Source organism: Arvicanthis niloticus, chromosome 2, assembly GCF_011762505.2.
Source record: "Arvicanthis niloticus isolate mArvNil1 chromosome 2, mArvNil1.pat.X, whole genome shotgun sequence".
Taxonomy (NCBI): Eukaryota; Metazoa; Chordata; class Mammalia; order Rodentia; family Muridae; genus Arvicanthis; species Arvicanthis niloticus.
In genome coordinates, this window is record NC_047659.1 from 38,188,123 (window position 1) to 38,215,716 (window position 27,594).

Here is a 27,594-nt window from a genome sequence, read left to right on the forward strand (position 1 = left end):
CAAAGACCTAAGAGATGGACATACAGCTCAGAGGTAGAATATTTGCCTAGCGTATCCAAAGCTCTGGGTTTGACTCCACATTCAGAGATAGATCCCATAATTAATTTCAAGAAATATGTACGCATTAATCCCATAATTATTTAAAAGAATGTATATGTAGACCATCACCAATTTCTTTTTTCTAATGATGTTCTTTGACTCCTCTCATTCCAGGAATTATTTAACTAGGTAAGGCAAGGAATATATGTCTAGGCTACTCATCAGATTTGCTACCTTTTTATTGACCTTTAATTTAATATTGACCTTTAATATCTGAATACAATTTTTAATAGTGCATGGCTTGCCAGTTTCTCACAATTTAAACATAGAAAATCTCTATTTTACAAATTTACGAATAACTTACATTTTAAAATTAGCGAATAGTTCAAGCTCACTGACATTCTAATTTTGAAGTCATATTACCTCAAATATCATACTAAATGCTAATTGGTAAGAGAACCCCTATTAAGACTTTGCATTGACATCACCATATTTGAGCTGTTATATCCTATAGGATTCTGGAATGCAGTGAGTGTCTCAAGGTGTCAAAATCAGACTGAGCTGGTTAGAGGCCAGCATGAACTCATTTGTATAAGAAGTTATCATCTCAGGCAAAATTCTCAATGCCCTTTGGATTTGTAGCATTGCCGGCTGCACTTTATACAAGTATCCAGGTGTGGGCAGTGATTCAGGGCTTTGGGGATCTCTCTACCGGCCCAAGGATCCAAGGCAATCAGTGCAAAACCTGGCCAGCAGCCCGAGTGAGTAGGAGCCATGTGACTCTGGTGAGTTGGAGTGTGCAGTTGCCTCCTGCTTCAGAGCTACCTGATCCGAATACTAAGCAGAGCTAGTGCCGGGCTGAGTGGAAGACACCGAAGACACTGCAGAGCAAGGTGCCTTTTCCAGAGGTGTTACAGAACATGGAGATTAAAGACCAGGGAGCCCAAATGGAGCCGCTGCTGCCTACGGTAAGAGACAACCTGCTGTCAAATAGATTAACCACTTTGCTGCCGAACCTGTTAGGCAAGTGGTACGCTGCTAGGTGCTGGCAGAGTGTACTTTTGGGGTGGTGGATAGCTCCCACAACATATGGACAGGGTCTCCTCGTATCTCCGGAGACCGAAATGCTTAAAGCAGAGCACATGCTTTTTTTTTTTTTTTTTTCCACCTTCTCAATATGGATGCAGCATGGTGATGAAATGTCTCATGTTTGTTGCTGTTTGAAGAAATGGCTAGGGTTTATCAGCAGGGGCAGCTTGTGTCTTCCTCCCTGCCTGCCATTGCTTATCTTTCTGTTTCTGAAATTTGCAGTGCTGACTCAAGCCCCTGAAAAGACATCCCCCCCCGCCCCCCCATTTGGCCCTTAATACATTTCTTCCTGTGCTCCATCCTCAGGCAGTGAGGTGAGGGAATCTGCTGTTGTTGAAGCTTTAGAGATTTAGGTTTAGCAATAAACAGGGGAAATGGGTCGTGTGTGTGTGTGTGTGTGTGTGTGTGTGTGTGTGTGTGTGTGTGTGATCTGTCAGTATCTTTCTCAAAGGGAAGTGTACCACAGTTCATGTACGTGGAAGGTATGCGCTTTTGGGAGACAAGCATACTATTCACATCTGAAAGGTTCCTGAACTGTCATTTGGCATTAGCCCATTTGTTTATCGCTGGTTCCGTTAGCCGCCTGCTTGATTTAATATTTGGAGTGATTGATTTGCCTGTCTTCTTCCACACAATCCCTCTGTCTGGCTCACAGACTTTGGACTTAAGGCAGCATCTCTTTTAGTCTGGGGCAGCTCAAGGGAGGGGTGGGTGAGGGGTTGGGAAGAGGTCAGTATTTACATAGTGAAGCAAAGATACCAAACGTTAGTTCCTAGCCTTCTATCATCGTGATCATGGTTCAGAACAGGAGAAATCTCCGCAGCACCAAACCATTGTAAGAGGCTGTTTTAAGCTCTTCGGTTGTGACCCACCTTGCAGACTAGGACCGCTGTAAATTGTCCTTTTCCAAATCCGTACTCATCTTTCGAATACATAGTTAAGTGATACGGTAGAAGGATAGAACAATTTCTGGGCCACTGATTTAGGGCCTTCGGCTGCAGCCGGGTTCTAATGCCGCAAAAATAGATCCCGGTTTGCTTCCTGCATCAGCTGTGACTACTGAGCATGCCCAGTGCTCCCCAGGACGCCAGGTTTGGATAGGGAGGGAGCAGAGAGGTGGGAAGAACACCAGTGTCACCAAGAAGAACTGATCCTAAATTAAGAGCAAGGACAGTGGGGTGGGGTGGAGGGTGGGAAAGAGTGTCAGATAGTCTGCCTGCCCTGCGTAAAGCTAGAGCCATTGTGTGTGTGTGTGTGTGTGTGTGTTGAAAAAAATGAGTAAAAGATTTGTGTACCCTCTTAAACTTGAGTAGATACATAAATTATGCTTCTGTGGTATAAGAAATAATCTTGATGATACCAGGAGACGACAGGAACGATGCACAGGAATTACAGGATGGAGGTTTAGGAAAGATTAAATATAGGGGAAAAATCCCTTTTGTGGCAGGGGAGTGGATGGGGGTTGGGACTTGTCCTAGAAAAGCAGGCTGAAGTCAGTTTGATGTGGCTTATAGATTGTCACTTGGTGAGAGCAGTTAAAGGATTTAAAACCAAATGAGGATTATCTGCAGGGTTTAGAAATGGATGGGCTTTACTGGGCTAGTGGGCAACCGGTTTGTGACTTAAAAGAGGAAAGGACATACAAGTTTGGCTAGAAAGGAGGATCTACAATGTTTGGTAGAAAAAATTGAAGGCCACATTTAAAACTTTGCATTTCCTGGGTGTTAATGGCTAGTATAGAATAGTTGTACAGTTTAATGGTAAGGCAGAACCATGTTAGCAATATGTTTTTAAAAAGCCAAAAAAATTAGGAAAAATGGTGAAGTTTTGGCCCTATTTTACACTTGTTTAGTGTTGTTTTTAACTTCTCCAATTGCTTTAATAAAAAAAAAAAAAGGTCATTTGTGCTATGTAATAAATAAGAAATCGAGGCATATGGAGTCCAAACAAAAACGATGAAGGCTGCATTCACTGTAAGGAAGTCAGGACTAGAATATAGGTCTTTGAAAACTAGTTTAAAAAAAAAATCAATATTTTTTGTGTTAGATTTTTTTTTAAATCAGGCTTACTGCAATCAGTTTCCGGGCTCTTTATATGTGTGTTTACACATATATATTTGTACATATACATTTATATGTTTATATATGTATACACATACCTATGCATAGGTATGTATATAAGTATATATTTATAGATACACATTGACATGTATGTACGTGCATATAAAGAGAAGGCAGTATGATTTAGGAACATATTATACTGAGGACTGGCATTTCTAATTTATTTCCTGTAACCTTGGAACACTTAGGTCTTAGTGTCCACAACTGAAAAATGGAAATGCTATGGTATACACCTTTTCATTTAATTTTTTAAAATATTTGGTTTTTTATTTCTTTGCATGTAGAGTATAACTTCACGGCACATGTGTGAAAGTCAGAGGAAAACTTGTAAGAGTCAGTTCTCTCCCGTCACCACGGGTCCTGGGAATTAAATAGACTAAGGTCCTTGGGGCTGGCAACAGTCACGTTTGTCAACTTATTTATCTCACAGGTATAAGGCCACGTTTTGAATGTAGTTTGATTATATCGGTTAGCTGTGGAGGGATATCAACTCATTCATTTAGCTCCCTGTGGGCAGAGAACTGTCTAGTTTATTATTTTATTTGTGAAAAAGTAGATAAGATTATCTTAGGAAATGGAAAATGTTAGAAAAAGAGAACCTGGATTGTCTAACATTTTTATTTAATTTGAATTGTAATCTAAATTATAATTTTAATTTAAAACAAACTTGTTACACATTGCTACATTGGAAGACATGTATATGAAATCAATCCTAATTCTTACTTGAGTATCTGTTCTATAAAGGTAGACTATAGGAATACATAGCTGCACAGGGTGCTGTTGGTGAGAATGGGGGGAATCTAAAATCTACATGTTTTAAGTTTATGTTAAAAGTTTTGAGTTCAGATTAAGAAAGTAGGATAGTTTAGAAAGGGAAGAAAAAAATCTGGGCCAAGGAGTCAGTCTAATCAGAATCAGAATGTCTGGTTATCTGTTTATGATGTCCTTTTAGTTCAGGTTTTGATGATGGTTGCTTCAACTGTACCTACATAGACAGGAGCGTAGTACAATGTTCTGAATGTGAATGGAGACACGTGAGCACACCTTCAACCCAGCTCTTCTTATAGCTCACAGGGCATAAGGCTATGTTGCTTTCTGAGTCCTGCCAGCAGCAGTCTCTGCAGCAAGTGCTGGTTAAGACTCATGTCCTGATGTGCTGACACGTGAACCTAGGAACGCACACATTGAAGTAAGCAAGCACATTACTACTGAACTGCATTCCAGTCCTGTGTTTTATTTTTAGATAAAAGAAATGTAAGTTGAAGATTTGGGTTTTGTTTTTGTTTTTGTTTCAGAGTCTTATTCTGCAAACCAGACTGGCCTCAAACTCAGGGAAATTCACTTCTTCAGCATTGGAAGGGCTGGAGTTGCAAATATATGCCACCACACCTGGCTTTAATACTTTTGTCATGAAAATTGCCTCGGGCATGTTAATTTTTTTTTATAAACAAGGAATAATTCACTTATAATCCCACTTACCCACATACCATGTACCCTTCTCATATATCACTTAAAAAATGGTGTGTGTATTAGAGCATGCTAAGCAATGCGTTGTACTGTGCAATCTTCATTTGTATAGAAATATATATAATGTACTTGCTCATGTTTATTTTACCTTTATTCTTCCTTCTTCCCTCTTTCTCTCTCATCAATCCCCATCCCCTTCTCTAATAGGTGTCATCTACTCTCATTTCTCATTCTCTCTCTTTCTTTCTCTTTCTCTCTCTCTTTCCCCTCCCTCCCTCCCTTCCTCCCTCCCTCCTTCCCTCTCTCCCTCCCTTCTCTCCTCTCTCTATATATCTCATATTTTTGTCGTTAATAGACAACTGGATTGTTCTACATCATGATACTATGAAGAATGCTACAGTAAACATGGGAATGCAAATATCTCTGTGATATGCTGATTTTGATTCTTTTGAGTAGATTGTGATGAGTAGATACCCACATAATATGGTAGTGATATTTTTAACTGTTTTTAATCTTTATATTTATTTCCATTGTGGCTTTACAAATCTGTGTTTTCAACAGTAGTCACAATGGCTCCTTTCCTCCTAAATCCTCGCCAACATTTGCTGTTTATTTTCTTTGTGATAGTTGTCCTGACTGGAGTGAGATAGAATCTCAGTGTAGTTTTGATTTGCATTTTCCTGATGACTGGAGATGTTAAACATGTTTTCATGTTTATCTATTAAAAACTGTCTGTGGTGTTCATTTACTAATTGGACTGGATGAGTTGCTTTTGGGCTAGTTTATTGTTTGTGTCCTATCTTGATAGGAGTCTGTTGTTAGATATATAACTAGCAGGGATTTTCTTGATTCTGTAGGCTATCACTCTGTTGTTTCTGTGAAGAAGCTTGTCCATTCATGCAATCCTGTTCGTCAGTTCTTGGAGTAACTTACTATAGCATTGATTTCCCTTGTTAATGTCTGTATCTTGAAGTGTCATTCCTATATTTTTCTTCAGCCTTTTTGAGTTATAAAATCCTAAGGTCTTTGATCCATCTTGAGTTAATGTGGGATGGGGCATAGGGAGAGAGATACTGATGTAACTTCATCATTCTAACTTCAGTCTCACTCCATTCTACATAAGGTTATTTAGTTTTCTAAATGCTATTTGTTAATAGGCTGGTTTTTGGCTTTCTTTCTGCACTGAACTTTTTTTGGACATTTGTAAATGAGTAGGTGGATATAGCCCTATGGGTTTATTTCTGGGTCCTCTACTCTGTTCTGTTGACTTTATGCCTTCTCTTGTGCCAGTGCCATGCTGTTTCTGCTATGATGGACTATAGTACAATTTGAATGCAGATACTGAGACACCTCTAGCATTGGACTTTATGCTCAAGGTTGCTTCAGGTTTTGGGGTTTGGATCTCATGATTTTTTTTGTTTTCTTTATTTATGAAGACTTCCATTAGATTTTTGATGGAAATTGCATTGAACCCGTAGGTAAGTTTTGATAATAGGGCACTTTTCACAATATTAACTCTGAATAGGTCTTACTGCTTTGGAGCAGTTTGTGTTCACAGCAACATTGAGTAGAAAATGCAGAGGTTTTTCATATATTCTTTTCCTGTCCATGTGTATAGACACCTTTATTATCAGCATTGCCCACCAGAATGGGGTATTTTGTTACAGTTTATGAATGTTTATTGATACTCCTTAGTTTGTGGTAAGAATTTTGCTCCTGCCTTTCTGTGTCTCTGCTGGGATTTTCAATCGTTTGAACGTGATCAGGTCTTGTACATGCTTTGACTTTTATTATCTAAATAGTCACTATCAAACTCTGGGTCATCTAGATTTTCTCCTATGTTATTTTCTAGTGTTTTTTTTTTTCTTATAGTTTTGTATTTTTTAAATTTCCAGCTAATCTTGAGTTATTTTTCCAAACAATGCAAAATATATGTTGAAATTTAATTGTTTTGATACATGGATATCTAGATATTCCAGAGTTTTATTGAAAGATACTGTCACTCATCTACTTGTATTGCCTTACTCTCAGAGATAAGGCATAATAAGCCCTCTGTGTCTGTGGGTCTATTTCTGGTCTCTGCTCTCTCAGTCTACTTTATATATTGTGGGAGCTTCATAGTAAGTCCTCTAGATTTGTTCCTCTTCTTCAAAGATGTGCTGTTTTTTGTGGATTATTCCCTCTCTACAGAAACAGAGAACCAGTTTATTAACATCTACAAAGTGACTTGTTTGTTTTCTTTTGCTTGTGATTAGATTGAATCTAAAGATAAGATTCAGAAGAACTGATGTTCTCCATTTTCCATTTAGTTAGTTATTTGATTTATTTTACTAGAACTTTTTTTCTTCCTTACTTTGACCTTGTATATATTGTGTTAAATTTATATTTAAGTACTTTTGGTGTCAGTATAAATGTTATTATCTTTTAAAGTTCAATTGCACTTGTTTAGTGCTGGAAAATATGACTATAATTAATTTTGTGTATTAATCTTGTATCTTGCACTTTGCTATACTTATCTTCAGGAGAATTTTTCTGATTATTTAGGATTTTTTAACATAATTTTTATAATTGTCTTATGCACAAATAAAGATAATGTTTTTTTCTAAAGACAATGTTTACTTATTCCTTCCAAATCTATATTTTTTATTTTGATATTATTATTGTAGTTATGACAATGTTAAAATAATAGGAACCAGATGGGACATCTTTGCCTTGTTCCTGGTCTTAGTTGGAAAGCAATGAGTTTCTCATCCTCAGAATTTAAGGGGAGGGGAGTCCTGGAGAGGAGCAACATTTGGGATGTAAATGAATAAAATAATTAATTAATAATAAGAAGAAAAGATTATGTAAAGAACTAACATTCCACCTCAGTTTTTAAGATAATTGTTAGTCTGTCCTCATGAAATAGGTATTACTGTAGTATAGTATATCAAACTCTAAAAATCATCCTCTTTTTGTTTTCTGATTTTCATAGTAAGTTTTTCCAAAATCTCATGCTTGAAGATAATTTTTATAAACTAATGTATGTCTGTTTTCAAATATGTAAGTGTTGAAACAAAAGAAAAGCAAATATGAATCAGCAGAGAACAGATGTGGGTTATTTATGGATGGGAGTAGGGTTTTGCTACAAATATGTATGAAGAAACTTTTGGAAATCGTTTAACACTACTTTGAAACTAATATATTATTACTAATGATATTTTATTTAGTTTGAAAATATGGGTATTTTGAAATGTATATCGAGTGAAAAATATTTTTAAATATTCTGTTGCTTAAAATGTTTATAATTCATGAGTTTATTCATTTTAATAACTAACATATTCCTGTTCCATAGATTGCTACAAAAAGAACTGAATATTAAAAACATGTTCAAGAGAACAACCTTTCTCTTTGTACACGGTTTTCTCTTTAGTATGGTTTCTTAAATATATAAAAGTAGTCTCCTTTGCCTAATAAAGAGTTTTAAACTGGGGAAATATCCTTTTAAATAATTCAGGTAATCACTAATTATTTCACTCTGAGGTTGTTTTCTTTGTTTAGATGTTACAAGATGAGTATAAGTTTCCTAGGCCTTTCATAAAAAGGAAAACAATCTTCTAGTTTAAAACAATGTGCGTTTATTGTTTCATAATAGTCTCCCATGTTCTGGAGACTGAAATAAAGGTGCCATCAAGAGTGGTCTACGCTATAACTCCAGTCTTCACTTCTTCCTTTGTGTGTCCAGCATCCTCCACTGTCTCCTCTCTCTTTTTGTAAGGACAACAACATATTTGATGAGAGCCCACCTTAGTCATCCCATCTTGACTTGTGCACATTTGAAAAGACCTTATTTACAAACAAGGATCCCACTCACAGATGTTGGGGACTAGAGCCCCAACATCTCTTGTTGAGAGCATAGCTCCATACATAACAAAGCATAGGATGTTTTGCTACAGGTGTCTATTTTACTCTCACATCTCAATGGTCAATAAAGTTTTTCATAAGTTACGTAAAAACTTAAAACCTGGCCAGGAAAATGTCTTATCAAATAAGGGAACTTGCTGCCAAGACTGACAACATTTCAATTCCTTGAACTGGAGGTTGAATGAAAGAATCTATTGCAAATCTATTGTCCTTTGATTTCCATATCATGACATCACACACACAAATGCAGTAAAAACTTAAAAACTTAAAATGTTACTATTTAGATATCATAATTTCTAATATTAAACCAATAAAGAGGAAACTAACATCAGCTGCTACATGTAGAATTCCTTCTTTTCCCCTCCCTCTTTTTTTGCTCCCTCTCTTTCTTTTGTAAAAAATATTGTGTGTGTGTGTGTGTGTACACCAGAAGAAGGAGTCAGATTTCATAACAGATGGTTGCAAACCACCATGTGGTTATCGGGATTGAACTCAGGACCTCTGGAAGAGCAGCCAGTGCTCTTAACCACTGAGTCATCTCTCCAGCCCTTCTTCTCCTTCTTACCTTCAATCTTGTCTCCTTTCTTTCTTGGTTATGCTATGTAGCCTAAGATGGCATGAGACTTGACGTGTAGCTCAGCCTGGTCTGAAACTTATGACCTGCCTTCCTTAGCCTTCTGAATACTGGGCTTGCAGACATGTGCCATGATGCACATTTTGAATGTTTTCTAATAATTAAATGTAGGTATTTGGAATCTGCCCTGGCACACCTGACATATCTATGCATACATGTGATCACATTTACTGTTTTCAGTAACTGAAACAAACATTGTAGCTTTCTGTTTGTTTGTTTTCTTATTTTCTTTTCCTTATTTTTCCTTTCGTATTTCATGACAGGGTTTCTCTTGTAGTCCTAGCTGTCCTGGAAGTCACTCTGTAGACTAATTCTGGCCTAGAACTCAGAAATCCTCTTGTCTCTGTCTCCTGAGTGCTGGAACTAAAGGCATGTGCTACCAGACCTGTCTTCAGTAACACCTTGTTTGTTTGTTTGTTTGTTTTATATATGTGAGTACACTGTCATTGTCTTCAGACCCATCAGATCCCATTACAGATGTTGTGAGCCACCATGTGGTTGCTGAGAATTGAACTCAAGACCTCTGGAAGAGCAGTCAGTGTTCTTAACTGCTGAGCCATCTTTCCAGCTCCAGAAACCTTGCTTTTAATTCATTTATTTTTCAAGAATGTTGTTGGTGTATAATACATATTTTCCCATTTTACGTGTGCAATTCAAGGATTTTCAGTAAATTTATAGAGTAGTACAACTGTTGTTATAATTTTCTTTTAAAACACTTTTTGATGTCCACCCCAAATTTTCTTTCAAGCCACATAAAATGCCAGCATGAGGGGAAGAAGTAATCCCAAGTTCCACCTCACTGGTGAGAAACTGACAGCAGCCCCACTGCATAAGTACATGGGCAGCACAGGTTAGAGAGGACTTCTGCAAAGTGCTCTCTCACTTCTAGCTCTTAGAAACTCTCTGCTCCTCTTCCACAACAGTCTCTGAGTCACACAGGTAAGGTGTGTGGTATAGATGTCTCATTTAGGGCTTAGCGCACCACAATTACTCATCTTCTGCACTCTGAGCAGATGTCAGTCTCTATATTAAGTTCAACCTGCTCTAGTATGAAGCCTCTCTGATGAGGATTGAGAGCTGCACTAATATACGGACACAGAGACAACTCTATAGGAAATAGTTTGATATTATGTCCATTTAGTAAATAATCAGTCAGTTCCTTTGTATGGTTCGTAACTTCCCCATCCATGGGTCCTTGGCCAGGTTACAGGCCCAGGCATAAATTTTGTCTTAAATAGTAGGCCTTTAATCAAATCAGAAAGCGATCAGTTATTCCATAAAATTTATGTCACTAATGTACCAGTTGGCATGCCTTGTCAGGTCTGATGCTTTTGTAGTTAGCAGGGTTTACAAGTGGGTAAGTCTACTGATGACTTTTTCTTTCTCAGTAGCCTGTGTAGTACCTTCCAGCACGATGAATGCTCTCCAGAGGGCAATTTTTTAGATCAAATCTAGTTCCATGTCGTATGATCTAAGAATGTAGTTTCTTCAGCAGTATAGTCTCACAGTTTTGTTCTGGTATATATTCAAGTACAAGGACAAGAGCCAAAACATAGGCTTTAAAAACATAAGTCCCATCAGGTAGGCAGTAAATAAGTTTCTTATTTACCATTTATTGTGCATCATTTAGCAATATCACATCTACATTAGTAATATATTAGAATTATATTTGAATATGCACATATCGAGCTGTATCCTGTTCCTCAGTGGGGTTTAGTCTCTTCAAGCTGTCTGTTTTAGGTGCTGTTGTACTCCTGTCACACAGCCAAGTGCATTGAATTTCTTAAATGTTTCCCGAATAATCTGTTAGACACCAACACTACTCACATCAACGAGGAGCTAGATCGTTGGAGTTGGGACATTTCTAGCTGTTCTGATTAGAAGTTATGCGAACTTTGATAAGTTAGATGCATGTTTAACTTGTTACTATTCTTATCTGTAAAATAGAAATGGTAGCACTGATAGTATCTGCCTTGTAGATTTGTGAGAGTTAGTGAAATACATATATATTAAGGATTCTTTGGACTAATGACAAGTAACTATGGTTACCCTGTCTCAAAAAAGGTGGAGAGCAACTTAAGAAGATATCTGACATTGGCTTACACACACACACACACACACACACACACACACACACACACCCCAAAAAGTTTTTAAACAGACATCACCAAGTTTCCTATCCTATTAAATATCCTATTAAATGTATTTAATACACATTTCAGAAAACCTCATATGACACTGCTTTAATCTTCTTTAATTGCAACCTTCACACTTTTGACACATACAAGTCATTTAAAGATATTACTATTATTTTTATTAGATTTTTGGGGAATTTTATGCAATGAGTTTTCATCAAGTTCACCTTATTCTTCCTAGATCTCTAACCCTTTTTTCCCAACTTTGTGTCCAAAACCCCCAAAACCTGATTATTTCTTATTGTGCACTTGTTTGAAAACTTTATAATAAGATTTAAGCTGTAAATTTTTGCTCATAAATACCATGGAGGTGATGTTCTCTTTTTTGTATCACTTGACACAAAAGCCTCTTGGTTTTGGTGCTGTTAACTGAATGGATAAAATAAGTAAAAAGGAAAAAGAAAGGACTGCTCCTAGGCATGGTGGAGGAGAAAGTTTGTTATAGGGGAGAGCATAGCCCAAGGCAGGGACCTCTGGGAGAGTCCAGAGTGAACACGACCTTGAACTGAAGATGGGGGCAAGGTAAGAAGAGAGGAGGTACAAAGAGGACTTGTAACCAAAATGGTTGGATTATTTTGGGAAGAGCCGACCAGCTCCCTGGGCTGGAGAGTTCAGGGTAGGAGGCCAGTAGGCCAGCCATACCCATAAGAGGTAGGGACTGTGGAATGCATGGAGGACCTGGCCATCATGTCCGCTTTGATATGTTAAATAGGCATCTCAGTTCAGGGTTGAAACCTAACATTAATCCTTATTATGAAGGCGTTTCTTGGAATTTGGACTATCAAGTAAACAAACTAAACCAAACAACCAAACCAAATCAAATCAAAGGAAACCAAACAACAAAACAAAACAAAATGTTTCTTTTTGTAATAAAACTCTAATAGAGATGCAAATGTACTTCATTCAGACTTTAGCATCCTCATGGTGAATGAATATTTCCTGTAGTGTTCTAGTATTTACTGCATCATAATAATTTCCCTATTTCTTCTATTTCCATTTTTAAAATATAAGTTCTAGGCCTGTAATTCTAGCTTCTTGAGAGGCTGAGAAGACTGCAAATTTAAAACCTGCCTCTGCTACAGAGTGAGTTCAAGACCAGCTGGGCAGCTTTGTAAGGCTTATCTTTTTTTTTTTTTTTTTAAAAAAAAGGGCAATGAGGATAGTTCAGTGGTCGTGGTTGACTTTTTGCCTAACACTGAACAATTGCTGTTAGTCCTTTTCCCAGGTACATGATTTTTGCATTTGTTTTTGCCCCATTTAGGTTAACTAGGGAAATCTATGTGTTCATTGAATTGTAACTATCCAATAGCGCCTGGTGGGATCCCTGGTGGAAGCACAATTGATGACAATGGCTCTCTTCTCTCTGTATCTGTCAGTAACAGGTGGTCCAGTACTGAGAAGTAGAACCCTGAGCTCCTACTTCATCAATACCTGACTGTTGATTGGTCTATTCTTATGTATACCTAGTGAAAATATTCTTAGCTTTGTGAGTTCATGATTACAATGGCTGTGTCTTGCCCAGGAGATGACATGTCTCAGCCTTTCCCCTATATTCTGACTCTTTCATTTTTTTTTTTTTTTTTTTTTTTTTTTGCTCTATATTTTGACAATATTACTTGGCTCTTGGAGGGATGATTTATAAATTATTCAGTATGCAAGTAAATTATGTTTTTAAATTTGGTTACAAGACAGGAGGTTTTCATATGATTTTTCTTACCACTTTCAATTTGGTTTACCTTCTCCTATTGTATGTCCCTTTCTCCTTTACCTCCTCCCTGCTTAAAGCTCTCTACCTCTTTTCTACTTTCATAGTATCCTGTTCCATTCTCTCCATTCCTTAAGAAATTTCCCTCCCAATAGCCTTTTTCTAGTTTCCTGGCTTCTGCATGTTCATGTTGAAAACACAAATTTAGGAATTTTAAGTTAGAATCCATATATAAAAGAGAACATACTACATTGGTTTAATCATGATTGGATTATCTAACTCAATATAGTTTGTTTAGTTTTAGCCATTTACTTACAAATTTTATAATTTCAATTCCTTACAACTGAATAAATTTTAATTATATATATTTACAATTGAATTTTATGTATACATTATCCACTCCTCAAGTGATTAACATTTAGGCTGATTCTACTTTCTAGTTGTTATGAAAAGAGCATCATTGAACATGAGTGAGCATTCATCACTGTAGTTGGATATAGTGTCCTTTGGCTGTTTGTACAGGAGTAGACTATCTGGCTAGAGTGGTAGTTCTGTCTCTGCATTTGTAAAGAATCTCCATGCTGATTTCTACAGTGGCTAAGCCAGTTTGAACTTCCAACAGTGAATATGGGTTGCTCTTTCCTCACATCCTCACCAACACTTGTTATTTGGATTCTTTTCTTTTTGGTTTATTTGTTCTTATGAAATATAGTCTCCTTTTGTAGCCATGACTGGCCCTAAATTCCCTACATAGACCAGAATGGCCTCAAACTTACAGAGATCCTATTTTTGTCTCAGAAGTGCTGAGATTAAAGTCATCTACCATCATGTCTACAAATATTTGAGTTCTTGAGACTGGAATGAAATGGAATTTCAAAGTTGTTTTTATTTACTTTTCCTTGATGGCTAATGATGTCAAACATCTTTTGAAGTTTTATTTATTTATTTATTAAATAGAAAGCAGAAAAATTGATTTGGTCAATGTGGCCACACTGGGGGGAAAAAAAACACTAAGAGATTTCAGGGAAAACACTAAATCTTCAGGGTCCTGCAATGAGATTGAAATTTAAATAGAGGGCCTAGGAAGTGGTATCAAAATAGTACCATTCAAGTTGTAGTTCCGCCTTCAACTGACTCATCATTGTTTGGGTTTCAGTCTTGTAAGATGGTCTGACAAGAGACAAGATTTTCCTCCAGCTGGCCTTTTCTTTCCCTCAGCATGAGATTCTTGGGAAAATTTCCATTTATTTGGGGTCCATTATTTCAGTAGTTTGATAATTAGATTGAGAGATACTTCATTTCTGCCAGCCCTGTTACAATTCCTCATTTTTTTAACACCCCAATCTTGAGATGGACTAAGTCTATGTTTGTAACAATATAATGAAGAGAATGCATATAGGAACCAAGGTTAGAACACATTTGGTGCCATATAACCATGCATAAGAACTACTTTTCAGAATCTCTTGGTTTTAATGACTCTTGCAAGGACTGACACAATCAGCTTCATCTTGTTGGTTTGAGTCAGGGTCTTATCATGAAGCTTAGCTAGATTCAAAAGTACCTCCTTTCTTTCCAGTTTTCTAAATCCTGGGATTACAGGTAAGCACTGCCCTGCCCAGAGAGACTTGATTTCAGTTTTTACAACTTCCTCTGTTGTCTCTGAACAATATTTTCTGAAGATATTGTTGATTAACTGAGAGTTTGTTTTCCATTGTCTGTTGATGCTAGGAAAGGACTCATTCTGAAGGATTGGATTTAATCCCATGCTGGGGCAAAAGGTAAGTGACTGGTGTCAAAAGTTAGTAACAGTAAGCCCTTTGTGTCCTACTTAAGTAACTGAGACATAGAAGAAATGGCTCTTTGGTCAGGCGTATAAGAGCTCCCAGAAATAGGTGGAATAATGCTTATTTAACTTTAAATTTTTGAATGTCAATGAGGCAGGAACAACAGCTGCTGAAAGGCACTGGATTGCAGGAAAAGCTGAATTAGATCAACCTGTATAATTTAAAGATGTTTTAATGTCAGAATGAAAGTCAGGGGAAGTCACGGAATGTTTTGTGATGGGGAAGAAGTTTTGTCTACATTTCCACAGGTGATGAAAGACTATGAGTTCCATCAAAATTGATAAAAACCAATCTGAGTAAGAGAACCTTCCACATGAAAGGTCTACTGAAGGGAGGAAGGGGCACAGAAAGAGAACAATGCAGATGATATAGACAGCTGATCCCCGCTGCATGGGGACAACTCAACAAACAGGCTGGAAAAGGACAGATCAGTTTTCAGATTGGCAGACTGGAAAACCTTGATGCTTAAGTGGACATTTGCTGAAGGATGGATGATCAGGACAATGATTCTTCATTAAGGATATTTGGACTCTTAAGATTATGGGATAAGGATTATTGCATCAAAAAATCTTTACAAGCACATTTGGACTGTTAAGATGGTAGGATTCTGTTGGAATAGTTAAACTGTGTACAATTTTATTAAACCAAAAGGGGGAAGATGTAAAGGAATTTTAATCTGACAACATGGCTGTTCTGGCAAGGGATTACATATCCAGCAGGAATGCAGACATGCTACATACCTTTAATCCCTCTGGCTAGAATACAGACACACACACACACACACACACACACACACACACACACACACACACTTGGTACATACCTTTGATCCTTCTGGCTGGAATACAGATATGCCTTTAGTGCACACCTTTGATTCCAAACAATGACTTCTAATTTGGGGGTAAACAAAGTGATGAATCAGAGAAGGATTTGGCAGAATGAATGAATCAGATAGGATGCATTCAACTCTCAGGAGGACACAAAATAGAGGCTACTTAAAGAATGTTGAGGGAGAGCATAGAGTAGTTAAATTTCATGCAGTTCAGTTTGAGTGCAGTTCTGCACAGTTCAGTTCAGAACAGTTAGAGCAGTTCAGTTCCTGGTGTTCAGAGGCAGTCTTTCCCAGCAGAGAAATTCTGTCAGAAGTTGAGAGAAACCAATTTGAATCAGTCAGCTTGGAGAGGCACCTGAGCCAGAGCAGCTGAGTTGAACCAGCTAGCCAGACTTCAGAAAGAACTAATAAGAGTGAGTTTATTCAGCAGTAAGTCTCAAAGGCTGAAACATTCTAGGCCTAGTTTAGCAGACAGAAACTGGAAGCTCAACTCTTTAAAGTCAGGCTTGGAGATTAGACTGTACAGAGGCTAGAAGTTTCCAGGCCTACGCCTAGGGAGAGTTAGGTAGAAATGCTCTAGGCTCAGCCCAAGCCATGTATTTAAAAAGCTTGGTTACAGCTCTCCTCTCATCCTTTCATCTGAAATAAAAAGAGGCATTTACATTTACAGGTGTATTTATTCTGAAGTTTATTCTGCTTGTCTTGTGAGTACTGTGCCAGCATCTTAGGAATATTATCTAGTTCCTTTGTCAAAAGCTTTGCATAAACACAAATGTCACCTAATAAACAACACTGAGCTATAAGGTTAAAAAAAAACCATAACCAACAAGAGTTAAATTACTTTGATAATTAAGTAATTTTGTATAGATTTATAGATATCTAAAATATGCCAATCTTTGGATGGCTTACATCACTTAAGAAGCATCTTATTCATAAAGCCAGAAGTAATTAGCATCATGACACAGATATAGCTTGTATGAAAGTTTTATATAAAGCAAAATTTAGAATCTTTAGTAAAATAAGTCTATATACTGACAATTTTTTAAATGTTAAATGCAATTTTTAAAGATTTATTTATTTATTTTATGTATGTGAATACACTGTTCCTATCTATGGATACATCAAAAGATGGCATCAAGTTTCATTACAGATGGTTGTGAGTCATCATGTGGTGCTGTGAATTGAACTCAGGACCTCTGGAAGAGGAGCCAGTGCTCTTAACTGCTAAGCCATCTCTCCAGGCCCCTAATATTGACAATTTTAAATTTAAATCTCTTACAAGTTTATGGACTAGTGCTGATTATTATAAACAGATTATGAACAACTTTTTATCATATATATGTGACATATATATATGACATATATATCTCCAGGTTTTAATGAACAGAATTGACCATAATAACATATTTTAGATACTTTTTATAGATTGTAGTCACAAAGAGGTCATCATTCAACCATATATGTAATGTAACCTTTCTACAGATGCAGAGGCAAGGAGGATAGCTAAAGTCTCTCATCTTATTTTATTTTTTAATGGCTTTTTAAAGTACTCTATTGTATGTAAATATTTCACATTATTCATTTGTCCATTAATGGTCATTTAGACTGACTTCACAACTTGGTTGTTGCAGAAAGTACTATGATTACACATGTGATAGCTTTAATTGTCAACAGAATCTAGAATAATCTGGGAAGAGAATATATCTCAATGTATTGTCTAGTTCAGGTTTCCTTTACGGCATGACTGTAGGGGCATTGTGTTGATTATCTTAATTGAGATGGGAAGATCCAGTCTGTATGAGTGACTCCATTCTCTGGGCAGGAGATCTTGGGCTGTATAAGGCTAGAGTGGTGACAGAACATGAATAAACATGCATACATTCTTTTTCTTTCTGCTTTTGACTGTGGCTGTGATGTGAGAAGCTGTTTCAAGTTCCTGTCTTGACTTCCAAGTAACCATTAACTATAACCTGGAATTGTAAACGGAACGAATCCTTTCTTCCCCAAAGTTGCTTTTGTCAGAGTACTTTATAAGCAACAAAAAGGAAACTAGGGCAACATTATCTCAAACCACTGATTTTCTTTAAAAACTATTTTGTTTTTCAAGTGAGATTGATAAAAGAGGAGTTAATAGATATTTTCACTGTATGCCTTTCCTCCATAACTTTATTATTTTTTCATAGAAATGAATTCTTATCTAATGTTTGTTGTAGTAAAGTATTTTTCACATTTATATAACTCCTTAGGAAGAGATACTTATTCCTAGTTGAACTACTTTATACATTTTGTGACAGTATAATTATATTTAAGACGATGGCTGGTTCAGGTTCTATATCCCCCATTACTAGGAGTCTTCACTAGTGTCATCATCATAGATTCTGTGGAATTTCCACATCCACAAAACCTCCAACCTATAGTTTGAGTCCCACCAGCAGGATGTACTGGCACTGGAACCCAGCATAATCATTGTCAGAGAAACTTTATCCAGCAACTGATGGGAGCAGATGCAGAGTCCACAGGCAAATATTAGACTGAGCTTGGATGATCCTGTGGAGGGGGAGAGAAAGGATGGGAGGAGCCAGAAGGATCAAAGATACATGAAAACAAGGTCCACAGATCCAGATCATCCAGAATTCATGTGGGCTCACAGAGGCCAGCGAGCCTGTAAAGGTCTGACCTAGTCCTCTTCATGTATGTGTGTGTGTGTGTATATATATATATATATATATATATATATATATATACACATATGTGTGTGTATACATATGTATGTATTCATATATATATATATATATATATATATATATATATATATATATATAAATACTGATTCTGTAACAATGCATTCTTGTGGGATTCCTAACAGTGGGAGTTAGTGCTGTTTCTGAGTTCTTTTCCTACCTCTGGGACCCTTTTCCTCCGACTGGTGTTTCTTCAGCCTTGATGCGAGAATATGTGCCTGATCTTATTGTAGTTATACCATATTTAGTTGATAATCCTGGGAGGCCTGCCCTTTTCTGAGGGGAGGTTGTCAGGGAGTGGATGGATTCTGGAAAAAAGAAAGACTGTGGGGAAGTGGATCTGGGAAAAAGGGAGTTTGTAGGTGGGAGAGACTGGGGGAGGGGAAGGAGGGAAAACTGCAGTCGGGATGTAATATGTGAGAAAAGAATAAATAAAAAGAAAAACTACAGACAAAAAAAAAAAAACCCAACAAAAACAACCAAAAAAAAAAATCTATCCATCCAACCAAGCAAACGATGTACTTGAAGATCCTGAAAGGGGACAATCCTGAAAGAAGTGAAATTGCTAAATTTCCGTAAATGTTGTCACTTCATGGAAGCATGATGGCTTGAAATAGAGTTCAGAGTTCTTCTTCTTTTTTTTATTGTGTGGTTTGAAAAATAAGTAGCTCTGATGAGCTGAGATTAGAAGTAGTCTATATGAAACAAGTCCTTTAATAACAGGTAGGTAGCAATGGGTTTCACATTTATTATGGTGTGGTGAATATGCTAGTTCTTATTCTAAATATCTATTTAAATGCTTTCAGAAAGATAGATAGCATCAGATTACAGCCTGACTAATTAGAAGTTGCTGTAATAGTAACGCTAGTCAGTAAGGAACTGGAGTCACCAGTAAAAACTATTTAGGTAATACAGGTTAACATGTTATTTGCTAGATCTTCATAAAAAAGAAATGGTGAACTTCTCTACATTCTCTAATAAAAATTCTAATTATACAGTATTTTCTAAATACATTTTGTTCCAGGTTAGGATGTTGCTTTTAAAAGGATTTATTTTTTAAAAAGTTTTTGTAGGCTATAATTTTATCAGTTCATTTTTATGATTCAAAATATGTTGTTATAGTTTTTCTGTTTTCTTAAGCCTTCCTATCTCTCTTAACAGTGTAATTTGGGGCTGGAGTCTCTTCATTAACCAATATTTTCTACAAAAAGAAACTTGTGGTTTGAGAGATGCACTGGTGTATGGTTAGAAAGATAAAAATTAAGAGGAAACTATTATATTAAACCCATTTAGTAAGATAATAGTATTAGGTTTACTCAGGAGCCTGTGAGCTCTACAACTATGGGTTCTTGGCCAGATTCTAAGTCCCAGGAATATGCTTCTTCTTGTGGAACAGGTCTTAAATCCAAGCAGAAAGTGGATGGTTACTTCTGTAACATTGATGCCACTACTGCATTCGTGGGCGTACGTGCTATGCCAGTCATCACTGTGGCTTGAGAGAGGTTCACAAATGGTTAACTTTTTGTCCTAGGTGCCCACATAGCATCATCCACTACTATGAAAACCAGAAAACAGAGAGGAGGCTTCTTGGTCAGTATCATTTTGATTTCTCCATGTCCTGTGACAAAAATGTGTGTGTCTTCAGCAGGGCATCTTACCAGCAAGTTCTTGTAGGCAAGCAACCAAGAGCAATGAGCAATGTTTGTATTGTTTTGAAGAGCTTTTGGGGCATCTCCTACCTAACTTAAAATGAGGGAGTCTCACACCGGGCACTGGGCTTTTTAACTAATACTAAGGTTTCTTGAAAACCCTATTTGGAAACATATATATTCATATAAACAGAGTTTATATGAATTTATATAAATTCACACTCATACATGCACACAGACAGACAGACAGATGTTGAGAACCGATGTTGAGAACCGCACTAGCCCACATTTGGGCGCCAAAAATGTTGAGGCCCTCTCCACTCCGCACTTGGCGGCCACTGTATCCCGGCCCAAGCTGCCGCTCCAGTCCGCGGGTCGGGGTTCAGCAAGAGAGAGAGTGAGGACGGATGAGAAGAATGGAGACCAGACAGAGTGTGATTCAATCCTGTTTATTCTTCAGTTTCTCTTCCTAGTCCAAGTCCTAAGTCTAGCTGTACTCTCTAAAGAGTCTCCCTAAAGAGTATATCTCTCTGCCGTCTGCCTCTGCCTTTTATATGTCTCACTTCTAAGCCATGTCTCTAAGTTACACCTTTAATCATGCCCTTAGGTGTTGTCTCTAAATCTGATCTCTAGGTCACACTCTTAAGTCACACACCTTTAATCTCACACACCTTTAATCTCACATACCTTTAATCTCACACACCCAAGGAAAGTCCTGGGTATCCAAAGCAAGATGTTATCAGAGTGTGCTCAGCTGTTGTAGGCTATTGTAATCCAAGTCTCATGTCAGGGTATATGGCTCAAGATGGCTGCAAAGCTCATAGCCGCTTTCTGCTAAAAGTTGGCTCCCAACAGACAGACAGACAGACAGACAGACACACACACACAAAACCGTTTAACTGGAATTACCCTAGACAGGACACTCCTTTCAAAAGTTATAGGTTGCCAATAGATTTCTCTTAAAAAACATTTCTGAATATATGGAAAACTAGTTGCAAAAATCCCTGCCTGAATGAAATTTTGAATAATCATCAGCATGAAAGTGGTTCATACGATTTAATGAGTTTGAAATTCTAATAAATTAACTCATTAATTACCTTTATGGTAATACATTATTGAACAAGAATCTGGCTAAAAAAAGAGGCTTCAATATTTATTATTCTTTGAAAAAAAGGAAGCAAAATTGAATGTATTTTTGAAATCATTCTGGAGACTATTTACATCATAATTGAGCTTTTAGTAAAGTCACAGTAAAATGGAATCTTCATTTACCTAATGTCTCCAATAGCAGGTGGTGAGAGACAATAATTCTGAAGTAATACTAAATAACTAGAAGCAATTGTGTATTGGAAGGAATTATCTTTCATTCTTAAAGGTTGAATGATGCTTAAATTAGCATCTATATATGGGAAGAATTTGGGGAATTTCTAATATTTTTCTCCTCTTAATTTTATATGCTTTTACATGGTCTCAAAATCCAAGAATAAAGTGGTTTAGTAGGAACTTTATCAAGATTTACAATTATGTGTTAGCCATGGTGGCACATACCTTTAAAGCATCACCCAAGGGACAGAGGCAGGAAGATCTTTGTGAATTCATGGCCAGCCTGCTCTATAGAGTGAGTTCCAGGACAGCCTGGGCTACATATATAGATCCTGTCTCAAACAACAACAAAGAATTACAGATAAAATAGTAATATTTTTCCATATTATCAACTTCTTATAATACTGTTTCTTATAATACAGTGAGGTAAAAATTTAAAAAGGGTACATTGTAAGAAGAAATGTGATTTTTATTAGTTTCAACTTGTTTTCATCCATTTTAATATAGGCTAGTGATATTACTTTTACTTTCTAACTTTTTATTTATTTTTAAAAATAGTTTAAGTTATGTGAATTGTGATGTAAGAGTTCATCTTCAGTTATATCGGATAAGGTATGTGTAAGAAAACACCCTATATTGTTTGGACTATCATATTTTCAAGAAAGTATGAGTTTTAAAAAGCAATATTGTCAAAGAATTTTATGTTGATTGAATGTTGTTGGAAACCAAGTAAAGTAACTTAAGTCCAAGAGCTAGTCAAAGTAATAAGCAGTGAGCATTTATCACATGCTTTGTGTGTGTGTTTAGAAGTGTCATCATCATTCATGTTCGCCTTTAAGGATTTGCTGTATGTATGCTGTCCTCCTGATGTTGGTAAGCATCTACGTGAGGATGAAGGAGGGGAAACAGACCAGGAAAAAGGCGACAGCGTGCTTCAGTTCACATACGATACTCCAACCTAAAATAAATTATGCTTGGAAGTACTTGAAAAAAAATTAAAGTTTTACAAATATAGGAAACATGTACAGAATTCAGCTATTACACCAAAGATTTATACCTTCTAGTATGAGTTAATTTTTTTTTGTGAGTTTGTGCTATGTTTTGGTTTATTTGTAATATTCAACTAAGTAGATATATTTATTAAGTTCTCAGAAGCATGAGCACTGGAATCAGCTTTAAGATCCATACAAGTCAAGTCAGGCTGTAAGTCATAGTGTCAATTTAATGCACTTTGTTTAGACCTTGAGGAGTGAATTCATTTAAGACTGGCTGGATTTTATTATGATATTCCTCATGCTGAGTACCTCAAATTTGTTTGATAATGCCTTTGAACAATTGACTCCAGTTTTAAAAATAAAAGAACACAATTTTTTTTTCTGTACCTTGTTTTTTCTAGTTTGACTTATGCATCACAGATAAATGGAAGACACTTCAATGTTTTGAAGAAGCAGAAACACATACCAAAGATATTTTTAAATTTGAAGTATTTTTAAAATTGAAAACTATTTCTATACAGTCTATTCAATATATGATTTCCCTCTCCTTTCTTTCGCAGTTTTCCCCACCTTCTCGCCCAGACAGCTCCATGCAGTTTCTCTCTCTCTCTTTAGAAAAAAAAACAACAGGAAAATAAAACAAACCAACCTGAATAAAATAAAACAAAGAGTAAAAGAAAGAATAGAAAAACAACAACAAAATTCTAGACAGCCCCCCTTCCACATACAAACCATATAAACACAAAATCTAAAACTGCGAAGCAATAGACCAGTAAAGTTAAACAAACAACAAACAAAACAAACAGAAAATCCTCAAACAAAACATTATGAGACAAATACATGTCCAGAACTACCAGTGAGCTCATTTTGCACTGGCCATCGACTGCTGGGCATGTGGTTTGGATACTTAGTGAGACTCCATTGGAGAAAACTAATTTTTCTTTTGCAAACAGTTGAAAATTAGAGATATCTTTTGGGTTAGAGATGGGGCTTATGTCTACTTCCCCTCTCAGTGGTGGGACCCTGTCTGTCTTGGATCTGTGCAGGTATCTGTCAGTTCATTTGTGTGTTAGTCCTGTTGTATCTAGAAGACACTGTTTCCTTGGTGTCTCCCATTTCTTCTGGCTTTTACAATTTTTCTACCTCCTCTTCTACTTAACTCCCTGAAGGAGTTTGCTGATGCCATCCAATTTAGGACTAAGTGTTCCAATATTTCTCTTTCTCAGCACATTGTCCAGTTGTGAGGCTCTGTATTAGTTTCTATATCCTGTGAGATGAAGCTTCTCTGATGATGGCTGAATAAAACATTCATCTGTGGGTGTAGCAGAATGCCATTAGAAATCTTTTTGTTTTTGATTTTCCTTTTCTTTCTTTTTTTCTTTCTTTTTTCTTTTCTTTCTTTCTTTCTTTCTTTTTCTTTTTTTTTTTTTTTTTGAGACAGGGTTACTCTGTATAGCCCTGGTTTTCCTGGAACTCACTCTGTAGACCAGGGTGTCCTTAAACTCAGAGATCTGCCAGCTTCCACATGACCACTGTAATAGCCCTTGGTGTTAGCTGCCCCTTCATGTTATCCCCTCCCTTATCTCTCTCTTCCCACCCTCTCTCTGTTTAATTCTCCTGTTCATCTTCCCCCTACCCCGTAACTATATATTCTATTTCCTCTTCTTTGGATGGTCTTTCTTTTCCCCTAGTATTTTAGTCTATGTCTTATCTTTGTGGTTCTACAGATTGTGGCATGCCTACCAAAGGCTCAAATGCTAACAGTTACCACATTTGCCTTTTTTCATGTGCGTTATCTCACTCAGAATAATTTTTCATAACCAATATTTTATCTCTCATATACAGACAAGTACATATGGGAAGCTCAGCTAATGAGATACAAAAACATTTTATATTCCTTAAAATCCATCCTTACATGGAGTTTTATCTGTATTGTTTCTTCAATTTGCATTATCTTTGATAGGAAGAGTTCTATGACAACATACTTTTAAAAAGTTTCTTCATTTATTCATAGCTTTATAATAGGTACTGTTATTGTGGGACTGTCATGTCCTTTATTCTGAGAGATCTTAGAGAAGGCATTTGAAAAATCTACCTTTTCTTTTTCTGGAATGATTATAAAAGATGTTCTTAATGACAAATTATAACAGAATTTGTAAAAAACAGTCTCATACTGGAGAAATCAAACTTGTCATATTTAATTTTGAAACTATGCCATTGGTCAGATATTCTTCTAACTCCACAGGTAGCATGCTCATTGTGTTCAATAGTGCCATGATTCTGTACACACTTGAACATATTAATTTCTAGTGTTTCAGTTACCAAAGCAATTGTGAAGGGATGTATTTTTTTTGATGTCCAAATTGCAAGAGGTTAAACACAAAGAACTTGAAGTATTAAATGATAATCAAGGTGACATGTCCAAACTAATATGCAAGTCACATTGTATGCATGTAAGCCTAGCAAAAAATGTAACTCTTTATGTTATGTTTTATTAGACATTTAATATAAAATAATTCCTATGTTTTAGGTGGTAGGAATGGTTGCCTCAATTTGAAGTTAAATTCAAAGCCAGGTTAGAATTTACAAATTCCTTTCTTTAGTAACAGACTGCTGTAAGATGCTGGAAGTACAGCAAGGTTAAATAGTGTGTTTTTGAGAGGTTATATTTTCTTACCAAGTAAAAGAGTGACAGGTTTTCTTAGATAAAAATAAAAATGTACTTTGAAATATTTAGTTTTTCTCTTTAAAATATTTTTCCCATAGGTTTAGTTTTCAAAAACTGAATATTAGTCATTTATTTTTCTGGTTTTTATAAATTACAAATCTTACTGTCATTCAATTGTCATATCGCTCAGGCAAGTTGGGAGAAGGAAGTGAGTGTGGACCACCATTTCATTACCAGTACTTGCTGCACCATCATAGTGCTAGCTCTTCTTAGCAGCATGCCGACTGGCTTGTAAAAGCTCTGTCAGAGTTCTTTGCCAGTAGTGTAGCAAACAAATACATGACTGTATTTCTGCAACTACTCTCTGAAATAATCAGGACACATGGTGTTATCTTCAGAAAAATTATGATAAATTCAGGCTCAGTTATCTGACCATGATCTAACAAGTTAGTGGCAAAGTTAGTACTAGAATTCTTTAAGATGTGTTGACTCTTAAAAGATGAATTACCACGTTTTCCCCAGTTGGGTATAAAACCATCTTTTTCAAAGATGGCTGTCTCATGGTATCATTTACTCAATAACTTACTAATTATTAAAATATTTCCGGAAATACACAGTGTATATTCCTGTGTGCTAAGACTTTGGTTTAATGGATTTCAGTTTCATGTAGAAGTGAGGTGATTACTTGTTTTGAACATTGAAAAAGTTAATGTGATATTTATTAGAGTACTGTTATTACTGCAACTTCAATAATTGATAATTATTATTAAATAATCTTTAAAAGTAAGAATTTTCCTCTAACATTTAAGATATATGTTTCTATATCATATATCAATACCTATTTATCATAGAGATTAAAATGTCTTGATGATTACCATGAATATGGCCTTCTCTCCAGTCCCCTGAATTAATCACTGTTATGGATTTGGTGAGTAAGTTTTCATACCTCACAAGCACTCATAGATAACACACAATGTAAATGTTTCCCAAATGACAGTATACTACCATTTTTTAACTTAGGTGATACGTTTTAGAAATTTATTCATGTTTATGTTTGATATACCTTATTTTCTGCTGCATGTTTATTTCCTTAATGAGCATTTAAATATGTTGTTTTTGTTTTTTTTTATTTTTATAAATAGTGCTTCCATGAAAAAGTTTGTGTATTCTCTAGAGCAGATACTGATATGCCTAATTGAATAAAAAATCTCTACTAGGTGTTCAGAAAATTGACCTTGCGACTGTCTGGGCCAATTTTTTGTAGTCTTTTAGTTATTTTTCTACCATATATTTTTCCCAAGAATGATGATATTAACAATTACTTTTCCTAACCTAATAGATTGAAAAACAGTTATGTGACTGTTTTTGAATCTATATTTTCTTTGAGTATAATTCCAAGTGTTTTGGCTATTTTTCCTGAAGATTCCTTGTTAATTATTTTATATAACTTTAAAAATATACTTTTGCTTATAGAAAATACTTTCTTAATTATATGTTACATTTTCAGGTTAATTTTACTAATTTTTCAAAAGAGCTTTTTAGTGTGATTTAGTGTAATTCATCATTTTTTTCAGTTAATAACTTTTAAAAATTCCAGTTCATAAAGATATTCTTCTACATAGATAGTAACTTAATAAATCTTTAGGTAGACGTATTTTGGGTAGTACTTTAAGACAGAGTTAATAGGGTTTTTTTTTTGTTCAATTTAATAAATATATTCCATATGAATAACATTTTTTAAAATGAAAATTTCTGTATCTTTCTGCTTTCCCCCATATAAGCCTTTGCACTCCCAACATTTCCCTGATCACTTTTCTGTCACATTGAATCAAATTCACTCTCAATTTCATTCCCTTTAAAAAATCCCATTGAGTCCATTTGGTGCTACCTGTATGTGCATGGGTGTAGGGTCATCTGCTGAAGAATGAGTAGCGTGTTAGGACTTGTAGTCCTGAAGAAAACTGATTCTCCTCCTAGCAAATACCGTCTGCTTGTGTATGGCGGAATTTTATTTGGCTTGATATCAATCAGGTTTAGGGCATACAGTCACAACCATGTGTGTAGCTGCCCTGATCTGTCCTGAAAATACTATTTTGCTATAGTCGCTTATTAATCTTTGGATATTAAAGTCTTTCAATCCTCTCTTCTATGATAATCCTTGAGTCTTGGGATGACGGAGTGCTATATACATGTCCTATTTAGGGTTGAACACTCGACAGTCTCTGATTCTCTACTTGTCCATTAGCTGTGAGTTTCTGTGTTGTTATCTACTGCATGAAGACATTCTCTGATGAGTGTTGAGAGATGCAATAATCTCGGTGTAAAAGTTAAGTACTCATAAGGCTTAATATGGTGTCCACTTAGCAGAATAATTGTAGTAGGTTCTCCCC

At 36.1% G+C, this 27,594-nt stretch overlaps 1 protein-coding gene across 3 annotated transcripts in view; it reads left to right on the forward strand.

The window, feature by feature from the left end:
• Window positions 1–739: 739 nt before the first annotated feature.
• Slc4a10 (solute carrier family 4 member 10) overlaps window positions 740–27,594 on the forward strand; it is a 261,097-nt gene continuing 234,242 nt past the window's right edge. The window contains exon 1 of one of the 3 annotated variants that reach the window (XM_034496614.2): window positions 740–1,007. In XM_034496614.2, the coding sequence (XP_034352505.1) occupies window positions 960–1,007 (48 nt within the window). In that variant the 5' untranslated portion in view covers window positions 740–959. The remainder of the gene's footprint in view (window positions 1,008–27,594) is intronic. The other 2 variants (XM_034496622.2, XM_034496618.2) reach the window with 2 other exon arrangements.